Source organism: Nannospalax galili, unplaced genomic scaffold, assembly GCF_000622305.1.
Source record: "Nannospalax galili isolate Female #2095 unplaced genomic scaffold, S.galili_v1.0 scaffold1386, whole genome shotgun sequence".
NCBI lineage: Eukaryota > Metazoa > Chordata > Mammalia > Rodentia > Spalacidae > Nannospalax > Nannospalax galili.
The window spans coordinates 490,071-505,727 of NW_008354369.1; the positions used below are offsets into that span (position 1 = coordinate 490,071).

General features: G+C 40.2%; 1 protein-coding gene across 1 annotated transcript in view; it reads left to right on the forward strand.

Annotated features, from left to right (window-relative positions):
• Positions 1-15,657, forward strand: part of Vps41 (VPS41 subunit of HOPS complex) — a 183,700-nt gene that overhangs the window by 160,276 nt on the left and 7,767 nt on the right. The window contains exons 23-25 of the mRNA XM_008851607.2: positions 4,782-4,836; positions 6,574-6,714; positions 8,303-8,439. Coding sequence (XP_008849829.1) covers positions 4,782-4,836; positions 6,574-6,714; positions 8,303-8,439 — 333 coding nt within the window. The remainder of the gene's footprint in view (positions 1-4,781; positions 4,837-6,573; positions 6,715-8,302; positions 8,440-15,657) is intronic.

Sequence of the window (15,657 nt, forward strand, 5' to 3'; positions counted from 1 at the left end):
AAATTAAAATAAATTTTAAATTTTTTAAAAAAAATTAATGACAAAAAAGTATTCCTAAGGAGCTAGAGAGGTCACTCAGCAGTTAAGAACACTGGGTGCTCTTCCAGAGGACCCAGGTTCAAATCCCAGCACCTACATGGCTGCTAACAGCAACTTCTAATGCCAGTTCCAGGGGATCTCATACCATCTCTGGCCTCCACGGGCAGATGCGTTTACTTACATGTAGACAAATCACTTATACGCGTAAAAAAATAATTAAAAAAAAAGTATTCCTTAATACTGTAAGCATCAAAAAAAGACAACTTCTAACTTGTCGTTTCCCAATAATTTCTAAATATGATCCTCAGATTTGACTATGCCTAAGAAATGTTGCAATCTTTATGACTTTGGCAGGTTTATAACTGAATTATTAAATGACATTCACAAGGTGGCAATATGTGTAATTCAACGGAACACAGGGGTGACACAAAGTTCGTAGAAGTTCCTTGAAGGCTTTAAAGAAAAACTTGGTTAAAGATGTCAGGATCAAGGCTCAGTGGGCATCATTGTTTTATGTACAGCTTTTAATGTTCCTCTTGACCGCAAATTTCTCTTCCACCTTTCTACTGAATTTAGAAAAGAATTACCATTTTTGCATTCTTTTGTTCAATTTCTAGCATTAGTCTTCCTTTCACCTTATTTTTACTAAAATTTTCATTTTCCGAGTGTGTGTCTTTGTATGTGTAGTTACTTTTTTGTTGCTGTGATAAACACCCTGACCAAAAAACAGCTTATGGAAGAAAGGGTTTATTTGGGCTTATGGTTCCAGAGAGATAAGAATTCATCACGCAGGGAGGCATGTCAGCAAGGGACAGGCGTGGCAGCTGGAGCAGGAAGCAGAGATCACAACTTCAACTGCAGGCATGAAGTAGGGAGGGCCACTGGAAGTGGGGCAAGGCTGTGAATTCTAAAAGCCCACCCCCAGTGATGTTCTTCCTCCAGCAGCACTGTGACTGCAGACCAAGTGCAGACCAAATAACTTGAGCCTAGGGAGTGGGGATAGTTCTTATTCAAACCACCACGTGTGTGTGTGCGTGTGTGTGTGTGTGTGTGTGTGTGTGTGTGTGTCTGTGTGTTTAGAATTTTTTCCTCTGCAGGGAGCATAGTAGTGCAAACATTCAAGAATCTAAAATGAGGATGATGTCACATTTGTATCAATAATAGAAAGATTTGGTGCCCTGGAAGTACTTTGTTTTCATACTTCAGTCATGAGTCCTAGATATTTGTAGTTTCTCGTCAATTTTAAGAAGAATAATTTAACATAATATTAGAATCCATATGAAAATTTTAATAATCTAGGAAATGCAAGTTTTATAGAGTCAGTGTTGTAGAATGCCATCCTCCCAGTATGATGGCAGTTGAACTGTCAGCAGCTGTGTTCCTGGTAGGAGCCCTGCACAAGATTAAGCCCATTAACATTACATCATGGAGGGCAGGAAGGGCTCTTAAGACCCCACCCCTCCCGAAGGACATACGAGCAATAATAGTGGCCATTATCCATGCATCACTGATGAGTATCTGAAACACTATAAGACTGGTTGAGACTTGATTTTTAGCTTAATTTAACTTTATTTTTTTATTATGTGAATGTGTGTGTGTGTGTGTGTGTGTGTGTGTGTGTGTGTGTGTTTATGATCGTATTGCCTGTGTGTATGTAAGTGCACTCATGTCATGCAATGCCAGTGGAGGTCAGAAGAGGGTGCCATATCCCCTGAAACTAGAGTTAGACTGTTTTTAACTGCTGTGTGGGTGCTGGAAATCAAACCTGGGTCCTCTACAAGAACAGTGAGTACTCTTAACCATGGAGCCATCTCTCCAGTTTTGTTAACTTAATTTAACTTAAATAGCCACTGTCTGCTGTCCTGGACCATTCAGGTGAGGTTTAGTACAGCAAACTCTCTTGGTCTCAAGCATTCTTATATACACAAGAAAAGGGCAACATTTCCAACAGTGTATTTCCAGCAGATATATCCATTTGAAGCTTCTTAGTGGCACTTTAACATGTACGTGAACTTCTAAGTATGCAGTTGATTCATGGCTGCCTTTTAGTAGTACCTTGTTAAACATTACAAATACCCATCATTATTTAGTCAGTGGGTTTTACCCACCTAGTCACAGTAATGGTGTTCTGTTTCCCCATGAATGACATATCACAGTGTATCAAACTATGAATTTTTTATATTGTTTATATCTGCAGCACTAGGGCAAATCCAGTCCTCAGCTAGTTTTGAAGTAACTGTTTAGAACAGGCACAGGTTCCTGACTTGAGAGTTTTCACTTTTTCTCTTACTGTTTAACTTCTCAGATGTCTCTTCTATTTGCATCACTGCAGAAGAATGCAGCTAGTGAGGAAATGCCATTGTTTACAATGATTATTGACAGAAAATACAGGGCTAGGCGAGCTATACATTCAATCAAAAATGGAAGTCCTGGTGGCATGGCCCTGTGTAGGTTGGGGGCATGGCACACCTCAGAGAGCTCCTCTCTCTTGTTTCTCTACCTTGAATGACCTTCACCTCTTGACATAGGTGGTGCCTCCCATGTTTCCTGAAACAGATTGGATAGGACGACTACAGATGAGGAAGCTAAGGATTCACACCCAGTGTGCAGAGGAAGAAGGGATCACTCTGTGCTTCTTCAACTCTGTAGACATCAGTCTTCTGCCTCCTCATACCCCATCATGAGCACTTTTTTTTAAGTCTGGTTAGTCACATACCCATCTAAGATCTTTTTGCTACAGAAGAAATGAGAAAAGGATATTGGGATCAGCTAGCTGTCTCTGCCACCCAAGTTTAAAGGAGTCGTGAGTTACGATTTCTTCCTCCTTATATTTTTCAGCTATACTCATTTCTTGTTTAAATGATGAGTTTAGACACTCTCCTAGTTTCATTGCAGTTCTGAACTATAAGGTGATGCTCTTTTCCCTATTTTTTAAGCCCTTTTCCCTGTTTTTTTTAAGCTACATTGATCTCTGTCATCACATTTTTCACGTGTTCCATAGCTAGTTTAAAATATATAGCCTGCAGAAAAAATTTAAGTCAAAAATCAAGATATCAAAACTGGTTCCTGGTGTTATTTCCCAAGATAGATCACTGAGCAGAAAGAGCTAATTAACTGGAGCTTTTCTTTTTACGGCTTTGACTCTTGTTTTTTGTTGTTTTTTAATAATTTTTAAAATTTTTTTTTCCTCTTTTTGAGACAGGCTCTCCCTGTATCTCCAGCTGGCCTGGAACTCACTATGTAGACCAGGCTGGCCTTGAACTCAGAGATCTGCCTGCTGCTACCTCCCAAGTGCTGGGATTAAAGGCATGTACCACCATGCCTGGCTTATTTATTATTTTTGTTTTATGTGTATGCCTGTATTGCCTGCATGTAGGTAAGTGCACCCGTGTCATGTGATGCCCTCAGAGGATAGAAAGGCAGTCGGACCCCCTGGAACTGGAGTTACAGACAGTTGTTAGCTGCCATGTGGGTGCTGGGATATGAACCCAGGTCTTCTGCAAGAACAGTCAGTGTTCTTAACCGCTGAGCTGTCTCTCCAGCCTGACTCTTGTTTTAAAGCAATCTAGCTGGCTGATAGTTTCTAAATACCCACTTTAAATATGCAACCCAGTTAACTTGTTCTGAAACCTTTACTGTCTGCTCATTTGAAAAAAATATTTATTGTAGACCTACTGTGGACCCAGCATTGTGCAAAACATAGGGCTTAGAGTGTCCATGGTCCCTGAAGGGGGAAATTAAATGTGTAAACTGGTGGGTAGTTACCCTAGTGAACGCTGAAGTGTCGTAAAGCCAAGTGCAGGATGCAATTGGCAGAACATCAGATCTGGTCCCGTGTGGGGTCCATGGCGCTGGTTGTCTGCTGTCCTTTCTAGGGTGGGGAGTTGAGTGAGGGAAAAGTTTCAGAAAAGGGGACACCCTGCAGTTGATCAGGGGAGATGGAGCCACACCTGGATGGCTGGACAGGGTTGTAGGCCACCATGTAGGTTATACAGGAAGGCTGTGAGAGGGGCTTTCCCCGTTGAACTGCACCTGATTCAGCTGCCACTGCTTTCATGGCACTTTTCATAGGAGAATGACTTGAATTCAGTATTCCTTCTTCATGCACATGGCCCTCCCTTCGCATTGTGCCAGTCATGGAATAACGTGGTCATTTTCCTGTCACCCTCCTTGTACCAAGTGCCCAAGGATGGACTCTTGCTGCCTCTGCTCCTGCTAACCCTCTTCCCTTCTTTGTTCTCACGTGTTGTCCTTACTGTTTTTGTGGTTGTCCTCCTTGTTGCTTGGTCTAACCTGACCCTTTAGCATCCAGCACGGAGGGCATAATAAATGTGTGCCATTGCATTTAGAATGATTGGTGCTTATTAGTACACCATGCATCTTTGCACGTTCCTGGTAGGGAGACAGTTTATACAAATGACTGTATATTAGGTTGAGAGTGTAAGCTTAAGGAATCTTAGAGGGAGAAAGCTTAATAGGAAGGTACTTTCAACATTTTTTTTTTCTGCCTTTGCTCAGAGATATGTTCTCAGTTAAATTGTGTAGATTCAGTAACCAAGAGGTAATTGGATATTGCTCCCGGAAAGATCTGAAGAGGTGCAGCTTTTGGGGCTTTTTCCTATTTAGTTTGTAAAGGAAAACAACGGAAAAAATCTTTAGAGTATATAAGTTTAAGTGGCTTTATTTAATTTTTTTTCTTGTTTGGTAGCCCATAGTAACATTTTTACCTGCTTTAATTGAAGGCTCTTGAGATCTGTCAACAAAGAAACTTCGTAGAAGAGACAGTTTATCTTCTGAGTAAGTATCATTTATTGGTTTTAGTGTCATAAACGGGAATGTGGTGGCAGTGTGACGTAAACTATAAGGATGGACATAGACTTGAACAAAGTGACAGATGTCTAGGCCTACTTTGTACAAAAATTTAATACATAGTAAAGGAGATTTCATAGCACACAGACTCAGAAGAATTGTTGGATACCCATCATTGAAATCATGTAGCAGTATGAAATAAAACGAACAGTGAAAGCCAGCAAAACTCCTCAGACCTCACAACAGACTAACATTGTAGATGGGTTGACAAGGGTTTTTTGTTTGTTTGTTTGTTTGTTTGTTTAAGGTGTAGTGGGATAGTATTACCATACTTTGGTAGAAAACAATCTTCATTACAACTCACATCCTAAATAACTAGAACAGGGAGTTTTGGAGCAAGAGGAGAACTTTATAATGTAATGTAACTGTCAGTCAGCCCTGGTGTCAGCTCCTACCTCCATGAGTGTCACAGTTTTTATACCATGTGTACAAGGCCCAGAACTTCTTATTATTCACATTCTTCCAGAACCCATGAGCACAGGGCAGGTTTTGCTGAGGAGTCCATGGGGAAGCTCGGCGCAGCTAGTGGTGGCACACAGCATACTGTTCACATGAGGAATTTCTCCAGCATCATTTCCCTGGCTGCCCACCAGGGTTTCCCACTTCATGGCTTTCTTTCACATGCCTCTTACTGTCATTGGCTCTTTGGCTTTTGTTGAAAATTGACCCAGATATCCTATTCTCTTTTGTGTATCTAAAAATTCATGGATGCTCAACAACAGTCCTAGATGACCCAATCATGGAATCTGCTTTCTATAGAAGAAATACTTGGACCTATATTTTGCTACTTGACCATGGTTTGGAATCCCTCTTTACAACTTCAAGTTGCTCATCCATTTATGTCTTCCAAGTGTTCCTCCAAGAAATGTTCTGTTTGAATACATCTTTACCATGTTATTCTGTCTTAGAAGTAATGATGATGTAATTCAAAATGTTTTACTTGTCCCTGTGTGGGACAAGGGACAAGGGTAAGGTAATAGACCACAGCCAGGCATTTGCTGGTCATCTGCTAACTAAGGCCTTCTAATGAACTCAACTAACAGCTCTTGGAGATTATTAAAACCATAGAGATGACTATAGATCAATGAGCAAAGAGTGTTAAAGGTAATTGGATAATACATAGAAGTAGAGCTGATAAATTGTTTCTCATACACATTACTGAAACTGTAAACTCAGTTTGCAGTTACATCTAAGAGAAGAACAATGCAAAGCCACCACAAAGAGGCAACATGATTCCCAAGGCCTTTAAAAGTCTTAACTGTTTCTGAATATGAATCCAAAAGAAATTATAGACCAGTAAGAAGGAAGGCAAACTCCAGTAGACCTGGTGCAAATTCCAGCTCTACCATTTAGTAGCATATGAACTTGCCATGTTAGAAACACTTGTACTTCCTGTTTTATAAAATAGTAGCATTAGTAGCATCCGTCCTAGAATTACAGTGATGAGTGAAGGATGCACTCCACTAAGGCACTTCAGTGAGTACTCCGCACAGGAGCACTCAGTAAACAGGAATTCTCTGTTTGACTTTGTCAGGGTTAGAAACTGCTGGTGTCGTACAGAAAACTAAGCTTCTGTTGTAGCTTTCAAACTTTGTAAGAAATTTTAAAATATGCAATTTCATGTTTAAATGAATAAGATATTTCTCAATTCCTCATCCCACCAAGGCCGAATGGGTAACAGCCGAAGTGCCCTCAAGATGATTATGGAGGAATTACATGATGTTGATAAAGCAATTGAATTTGCCAAGGAGCAGGATGATGGAGAGCTGTGGGAAGATCTGATTTTATATTCCATTGACAAACCACGTAAGCAGAGAAGCTGTCTGTGATTATAGGTCTTTGTTAGTATAGCCAGTTATTTCTAGAGGAAGAATTATCTCAGGGTACATTGGGTTAAAAACATGTAAAAGTGTACTAGTGAAAAGTTCTATCCCTGAGATCCATGTGCTGGAAGGAGAGAAGCAATTCCCTCAAGATGTCCTCTGACCTCCACACACATGTGCTCAGTGGCATGCATGTGCCCCCCATTATATATATATATATATATATATATATATATATATATATATATTCCACAAGAAGAGGAAAATAGCATGTTTAAAGATATAATAAAATTTTAGTTAATGGCAAAGCATCTATAATAAAGCTAGGAGTGTTCTGTGGGCACTCCCCCCATGCAGAAAAGGCCAGCATCCTTATGTGCATTACCTGAATGTGGTAAAGAGCAAGTGGTTACACAGCATATTAGCTGCATCCCTAGCAGGTTTTTTTTTCCCTCCTGCAGCCACACTGAATAAATGTCATCGCAATTAGTTTGGCTTGGTTTTGTTTGGACTAGACTCTATGAAAACATGTAATTCTTACAGGATGATGAACATACGTAAGGTATTGAATTCTGCTAGTCTTCTTTTCCTGCCCCATTTTATCAGCACAGTACTAGAATTTGTATTTGTTGGTACTCAGTTTGACCATCTGCATGAGGGGGTTCCCATGTTGGGAAGAAATCAGAAATAACAGAACCAGCAGTCTGAGTCAGTCTCTCTGTCTCTGTCTCTCTGTCTCTGTCTCTCTGTCTCTGTCTCTGTCTCTCTCTCTCTCTCTCTCTCTCTGTCTCTCTGTCTCCCCCCCCCACCTCTTTGAAGGCATGTACCACCATCCCTGTCTTCAGGTCCTCTTTTGATGATGCAAAAAATAAATCAGAAACTAGCAATGGTGGTTTAAAATCTCCCCACTGTTTTGTGATTTATTTATTTATTCTGTGATTTTATTTATTACTCTGTGATTTATTTATTTTTAAGTTAGGAAGGCTTTCTGTTCAGGTAAGTAACTTCATCTGAAATTTAGCTTAATGACTTTCTCTTTTGAAAATACCAAGAATCTTCTTTAGCATGATAAAGTGGCAGCTTAAAAATCTTAAGAAGTTAAGTGAGTCATGAACTTGGGAGCTTGGGTTCAAATTTGGGCTTGTTACTCACTAGCTTTGTAACCCTGGGTAAATTAAACACCCCATTTCCTTTGCCTGTACAATGGAAACACAACATTCTAACCTTGCAGAATATTCAAGAAAATATGTCATATCTGAGTGATGTGAAGTTCTCATTGTTAGCTGCACTCCTTTCACAATGCAGATTGTGTTCTGAAGGAGTGAACAGATATATGAACAAAGGTGATCATTTAACCTTTCTTAAAATATTCTCAGTTTCTCCTTTATGTCTTAGAGGAAGTTACTTCTTAAAGGTTTAGAAGATTTAACTTAAGATTGGTTCTTGGGAGTTTGAATGTTCATGCTTACCTTGAAGGAAATGGGTTTTTAGGTTACATTTGCTCTAAAGTTGCATTGTGTGCAAATACAATGTTTTAGCATTGCCTCACGTTTTTCTGTGGTTATTTGCAGCATTCATTACCGGCTTATTAAACAACATTGGCACGCATGTTGACCCGATTCTGCTGATTCACCGTATCAAGGAAGGAATGGAGATTCCCAACTTGAGAGATTCGTTAGTTAAAATTCTACAGGATTATAATTTGCAGGTAGGTATCCTGACACAAATAACCATGCTGAATATGTTGGTTCACTCATTTCTACATAAATATGTCTAAGGTATATGTTAGATGTCTGCCAGACATTTTCAACTTGATATTTAGAAAACGGTTTCAATAGAGAAACTAAAAGCATCACAGCTTAAGGAAGCCATTGGATTCTTCAGCCACCCTCAGATTTTCTCTTCATCTTGAGAAGACATTCTTACATGTATGTGGTAAATTCAGCATGAATTGAGGAGGACATGAGAACAGTTACAAGTGCTATGGTATCAAATGTCTCTAGAGAAAATAAGTATAGTGTCCAATTTGGAAGAGTAAAAAGTGTTTTTAAATACTTATAATTTTCCTTACAGCCATTGCCTGAAACATGCTGCAATCTAGCCAGCCTTTGTCTGGTTGCTACCATAGTAAAACTTTTAGGTCCATTAATTCAGAATTTGTGATAAGAAAAATGGAATGTACCAGGCCAGGCACGGTAGTGCACACCTTTATTCCCAGCACTCAGGAGGCAGACGCAGGCGCATCTCTGTGAGATCAAGGCCAGCCTGGAATAGTTTGCATAGAAGTTCCCGACCAAATAGGGATGCATAGTGAGACCCTGTCTCAAAAAACAAAGAAAAACAAAAGAAAAAGGGAAATGGAATCCATTATCTTCATGTAAATAATTAACATGCAAATCACTAAACATTCTAATCTTTTTCTTTAAAAGATTTAAGTAATTTCTATGTTTTAGGATGCTGGTAGCTTCCATAGTACTTGAACTGTTTGAAATACATTTGCTTTGAAAATACAGACTATGCTTTCTGTAATCAGTTGAAAATAGTTTTTGTTATAATAGATAAACTTGTTTCCCTAGAAACAGTGTACTTTTTCAGGTTATAAGAGGAGCATTATGAAACAAATTTGTCAGACCACTGGTCACTGTGAAGGGGGCAAAGTAGAGGATTCTGCTGAACACAGGGTGACAGCAGTGGGTGAGAGCTGTATGAAAATGAGAAGAAATTGAAGAAGACCAGTAGCATCAAGACATAAGGAGGGCCAGAGCTGGGGACACGAAGCTGTATCAGGAGTATGATACTGTTACATTAAAATTTCTATAGTCATCATGACCATGTTCGAAAGTAGGATGAAGCTAAAGGGGGTTGGGTAGAGAAACTGAGCATAGCCTTTGAGGAATCATCCAAATGGACACCTAGGGGCAGGCAAGGTGAACTACGAGCATCCTCAGTGAGTGTGACTATGGTATGCCTAGAGGACACAACTTGAAAGGAGAAGTTTTTCCTGTAGAAGGGAGGTGATCAGTCAGCACCTTCCCTCAGGAGCACTGAGGGACTAGGTTAGTGAAGGAGAGGTATGTATTCACCTAAGCCACAGAGACTGAGGATATATTCTACAGCATGTCAACCTCAGGCAGATATGTATGCCCAGCGGCCTTGGAAGTTGGTAGATGACCCAGGAGAAAGACAAAGGGGAAAGGAGTAATAATCTAGGAACGGGCTAATAAGTGGGGTCCGTGAACTGAGGGCTCATACATGTTACGCTTCCCTAGGAATGCAGGATGGTGATCCAGATGAGGAAGCCTTTGACTCATGGTTGGAATTGGACTTTGAGGACAGTGCCCAACCTTATAATCCTCTGTGACTGAGCACGGTCCTGTCCTGCATGTCCTTAGTCCCTGCCTCCCTGGGGTAGACCAGATATGCTGGAGGCTTCAATTCCAAATGTATCTCAAAGTGTTTTAGGCCATTTTGACACACCTCCACCTAACAGTAGGATCCTTAGACTGTTGCAAGGAGCTGGGCCTCTGAGGTGAAAACCATGCTCTCCTCTTGTCCCAGCCCCCACCATGTCTGCAGATCCCTCTCTCTAGGCTGTTGTCCAGACCTCACAGTCACTGCTGTGGTCTCGCTGCTCATTCATTTTTAAAAAATATTTTATTTATTGTTTTTATTTTATGTGTATGAGTGTATTGCTTGCATGTATGTGAGTGCGCCTGTGTCATGCAGTGCCGTGGAGGTCAGAAGAGGGCTTCCGATTCCCCTGGAGCTGGAGTTAAGGACAGCTTGTAGTGGCTATGTGAGTGCTGGGAATCAAACACAGGTCCTCTGTAAGAGCAGTCAATGCTCTTAACTGCTGAGCCATCTCTCCAGCCCCTCATTGTTTTTTTTAATGAACAAATTTGCTTAGTTCTGAGCCAGCTGGAAATACAAAGTATTAGATCTACAATGAATGTTTAACTTAAAAAATTATCTTCTAAATTGGCTATTAAATCAGTATTTCAACCTCTTAATTATAAAATATACTTAATTGTAAAATAAATTTCCCTATAATATATAAATACGCAGTTGAGTAATATACTAAGGAGGCCCAGAGTTACTCAATGAGGCCCATCAATCCTCTAACCAATGAATAGCTTCTCAAAGGGAGGGAAGGCGCTTGAAGGGAAGTGGCAGAGCCTGTGGAAACTGCCACTAGTGGCCCCAGAGGCCTTGTTTAAAAGATGCTCGGAAAATGTGTGAAGAATCCCTGAGAGGACTTCCTCCTCGTGTACGGGAAAGGCTTCAGAACTTTTTCTGTGGGAAAGGCTCCTCTTCTTCATTAGTGACCATTTGTTTATCTTCTTCAACCTATTTGGGATCATTCTAAAAATAACTTAGGTCTCTGTAGAGCCTTTTGCATTTCCCAGAAGGTTTTCATGTATGTACTTATATTTGTGTTGGTCTTTATTTTTATTTCTGTTTTATAAGCTGTAATTCATTTTGACAGGGTCTGACCTAGAATAAAAGATTGTGACCTGATTAATTCCCCAAATTTGGGGGAAATATTACAGATCCACAGATTTCCTAGAATTGAAGACCTTTTATGTACAAGGTGAGGCAGTCACTTCTTAGACACTAAGAACTCTTCAGAGGTAAAGGTCCAGGGTCATGTTAGTGAGATGGTGTCACATACCTTCCCAACACCCATTTTCAATATGGGGCCCTTTACTAGAGGTGCACAGTATGGCATCTTAAAGCTGTTTGTGCACTGAGAATGCACTCACCATTTGTTGTCTGGACAAAAAGGCAGAGAAAGTTGTAGGGGAAATTTGAACAACTTTTCTGAGTTTCCCATTTTACTTTGCCTGATGCATAGCATCTCTCCTCAACTGAAAATTCACAGAATTGAGCTTGTTCCATGTCTTTCATACAGTTTAAGGAAATGAACTATCTACGTGAGCAGTTTGTCACTAACCACTTTTCTTTTGCCAGTCTTAACTGATCAACATTTTCTCTACATAACAGTCCTATAGGAACTGTTAGCTCTGTTGCTCAGAGTGAGGCTGAAAAGGTCAGTCAGTGACTTGACCAGTGTGGGAAAGTGCTGAACGAGTTTCAAACTCAGGACCTCTGACCGAATGGTATGTTGTTTTCATCCAGAATGGTATTCACTCTTACAAGCAATCCCTAAAACATCTGTAATTGTAGTATATCCCTGGCTCTTCTCTAATGGTCAAATCTCTGGAGAAAGACAGCAAGCCTTTTTGAATTTGGTTCTAAAGAGTCAGGTAATGTGAGGACCCAGCACTGAGCTAAGCCTCTGAGCCCCCGTTGAGAGCAGAGACCTGAACTTGTGAAAATCAACATGTGATTTGGAGCAAGTCGTTTTACACCTGAGGCCTCTCTTTGCCCAGACACACTCAGTATCTCCAGGTCTATAAAATATCTTCTGGTCTTTAACATTTGCTGCATCCCCCATAATTTACTGCTTCAAAATACAGGCACAAAGGCACAAATCAGTACAGAGAAATCAGATCAGTGACTTCTTTCTGCTTGTCTCTTTTAGTGCCCACATGAGATTCTTTCTCATTCATGGTATATAACCTCTTCGTGGTTTTCCTGAGATAGTTTTTTTTTTTTTTCAGTATATATTTATTGAATTTTTGTGCATTTCATACAATAGAGATTAGTCATATTTAGGCTCTCTCCCCTATCTGCACCCCTCCTTAGCCCCTCCACTGAATTTCATGCATTCTGTCACATGTGTTAAGGCCTACTGAGTCAAGTTTGTATACCAAGATGTCCTTTGGTGTGAGTTCATCCACTGCAGCCTGTTCAATCTATCTAGTGTCATCCCTTTAAAGAAAACCAACTCCCCCTCACCCAGCAGTGATCAGCTGCCAAGAGTGCCTCAGCTAAGGTTGAGGCCTCCTGCCCATTGCCCCAGCTTTATGCTGGGTTTTTATCTGGTTTGAGTTGTGTGGGCCTTGTGCATGTTATCACTATTGCTGCAAGTCCAAGCAAAAGCCTGGAAGACTCTGTTCCCTTACGGTCATCCACCACACCTGACTCTTACAATACCCCCAACCCCTGCCTTCTGCAAGGGTCCCTGAGCCCTGGATGAGTCAGGTTTAACATAGGAGTCCTATCTGGGGACACACACTCTGCAGTCTCTTATATTCTACATGTTGGCCAGTTGTGGCCTTCTGTGTTAATCACTCTCTGTTGCATGAGGAAACTTCACTGGTGAGAGTTGAGAGATGCATTAGTATCCTCTCTATCCCCTCTTCCTCTATATTCCATGAGCCTTAGGTGTAGAGGTTCCACTGTAGGTATGTCACTTAGGGCTGGACATCTCACAGACACTCTCTGTGTGACCATTTGTGGAACTCTATCTGTTTCAGAAAGAAGCTTCAATGATGAGTGGCGAATGCTATGCTTGTCTGTAAATATATCCATATTTAGCATACAGCAAGAAATTAGGTTTGTCTATGGATGTGACAGACAGTGTTTTCTCTAGGATCTCTGAACTCTCTAGTCATGTGGCTATATTTTACAGTATGTGAATTCCCACCCATTGAGAGGGCTTTAAGTCCAATTAGATAGCTGTTGATTATCCCCAAGATAAAAGTGCCACAACTGTACTGATAGAGTTTGCTATGTTGGTTGTTGTTGTGATTATTAGGTTTTAAAGCTGGGTAGTATCATTAAGTGATGGCAGGCATACTTGTCTATAAATATAAGGACACATATTTTGCATACAGTTTTTAATTTTATAGTAAACTTTTAAAACCAAAGAGATTTTGTTTTCTTTTCTAAATTATGTCAGTTTGGTCTCTTCAGTGATTTTAGGTGACACATGTGGTCTGTAACAACCAGCTTGCTTGATGCATCTGGTTCATGCATGCTTTGTACTATTATGAATTAAATACAGCCATGTCCATAAGGTTGTTTTTTAAGCTGAAGATGAGACCTTAGGGTTTATCTTTCCCATCTTATTTCTCTTTCCCTCTGCCCTGCCTTCATCCAACTAGAGCAAGGCTATCTAAGGAGACCTGAAGTCCCATGATCCTATAACCTGAAAGCCAGATTGAAAGTGAGAGAAAAGCTTCCCAGTCGAGCTCTGCATTGTTCCGGGGCTTGGCAGCCAGGTAGCTGCCTGCCATTTGTCCTAGGAGACTGTGTGCCCGCACTGCAGTGCAAATAAGCAGTGCCAGCAAAAGCCCAATGTTCAGTCTTTTAAAATGAAAATGTCAAAACTGCAACTTTTCTGGCACGTTCCCCACAGCAGCTGTTTGCAGTGCACCATAACAACTTAGCTAACATATAGTTCTTTCACTTGCTTTATACAATGTCTGTGAAGCTGCAGCTTTTTCCTTTTGTTGGGATTCTCATCAGTGGTGATATGCTGTGGAGAAACCAGAAAGGAAATATGGGACAACTCTAAAGTCACATGTTAGTTTTCAACAGTCATAAACATGCTCTTATTTAAATTTACAAGAACATAGAGTATATAACATGACTTAAACAGATAAACCTGATTTTAAAAAATGATGAAGGAGAAAGCTTAAAGGTCATGTTAATAAAGTATAGAAAGTCAGAGAAACTTGGAGCTATGGAGAGGAACAAATAGTGGTTGAAAAGTCTGAGTGGAGAAATTGGCTCCATAGGTGTGGATAATCTAGGAGAAACAGAAGGCAGCTCCATAAGGAAGGTGAAGGTCTAAAAGATAGTGTTGTACCTTCTAAGCAATGCTAACAAATACTTTGGGGGATACAAACTAATGTTTCTATGAATTTAGGAAAGACTAGTTTATTGTCAATAAAGTTCTTTTAACCATCAGCATTACAAAGCAAGGTTGGTTATGGTGCTTCTTATTTACCAGGGCAAGACGTTTCATAGAGAGAATGTTTATGTTAGAGCATATACCTGTCCCTTTAACAAGCTGATCCTTCTAAGAGGCCAGATCCCACAGCTTGAAGAAATCAGGCCATGCCCCCTACGCTCTCCTAGACAGTTAAGACACCTGCTGTGCTGTTTTTTTTGTTTGTTTGTTTTTGTTTTTGTTTTTTTTTTTACAGCCCCTGATTTATGGTCCTACCCAGTACTACCTGACTCCTCCATGATCCTTCTCAGATAGACTATCCCAGACTAAATCATGGGGTAGGGAATTTTCTACCACTCCATTAAAGGGAATAGAAGTCAGATATTTTCCTTTGGAAAGGTAATTATGGGTCAGCCTCTTTCATAAACCAACATGCCTTACCTCTCATGTTATAAGTAACAGTTTCAAACTGATGTTAATTTTTGAAAGTGATGTCAGAGCCCAGCTAGCAAGATTATGCTCAGTAAAAGCAACTTTGTCTTTAAAGGACCAGAGGCAAACCTTAGAAAACAAGAATGAATTTGGTAGAGGGTAGGAGAAGGAATATGTCCTTAAAACTGCAGGCATAGAAGCTTCTATAGACTACCAGCATTCTGAAAACATCACAAAATGTATTTGTAGCCAGGCATGGTGGCATATACCTTTAACCCCAGCACTGGGAGGCAGAGACAGGCAGACCTCTATGAGTTTGAGGCCAGCCTGGTCTGCATAGCAAGTTCTAGGCCAGCTGGGGCTACAGGGAGACCCTGTCTCAAAGTATTTGTAAATTCCATAAAGTCTGTGAAAAAGATACACAGAAATAACCAGCGTATCAATAAAAAAGAAAATCTTTGCAGACTAATTTGTTTTTTGATAGCTAAATTTGGTTAAAAAAAAGTTTCTAGTTCAATATTGTATAACTGTATTGATTCAACTGTGAACCTAGAAACTTACTAGCCACTTTTGAAGGAGCTGTGTCTTTGCTCTGGAAACTGTTATTGGGCATGTTAAAGCTATAATGATATGCTTCTTCTAAAAAAATATTAAAAATGTAAGAAACAGCATATCTTGAAATGGAGATAT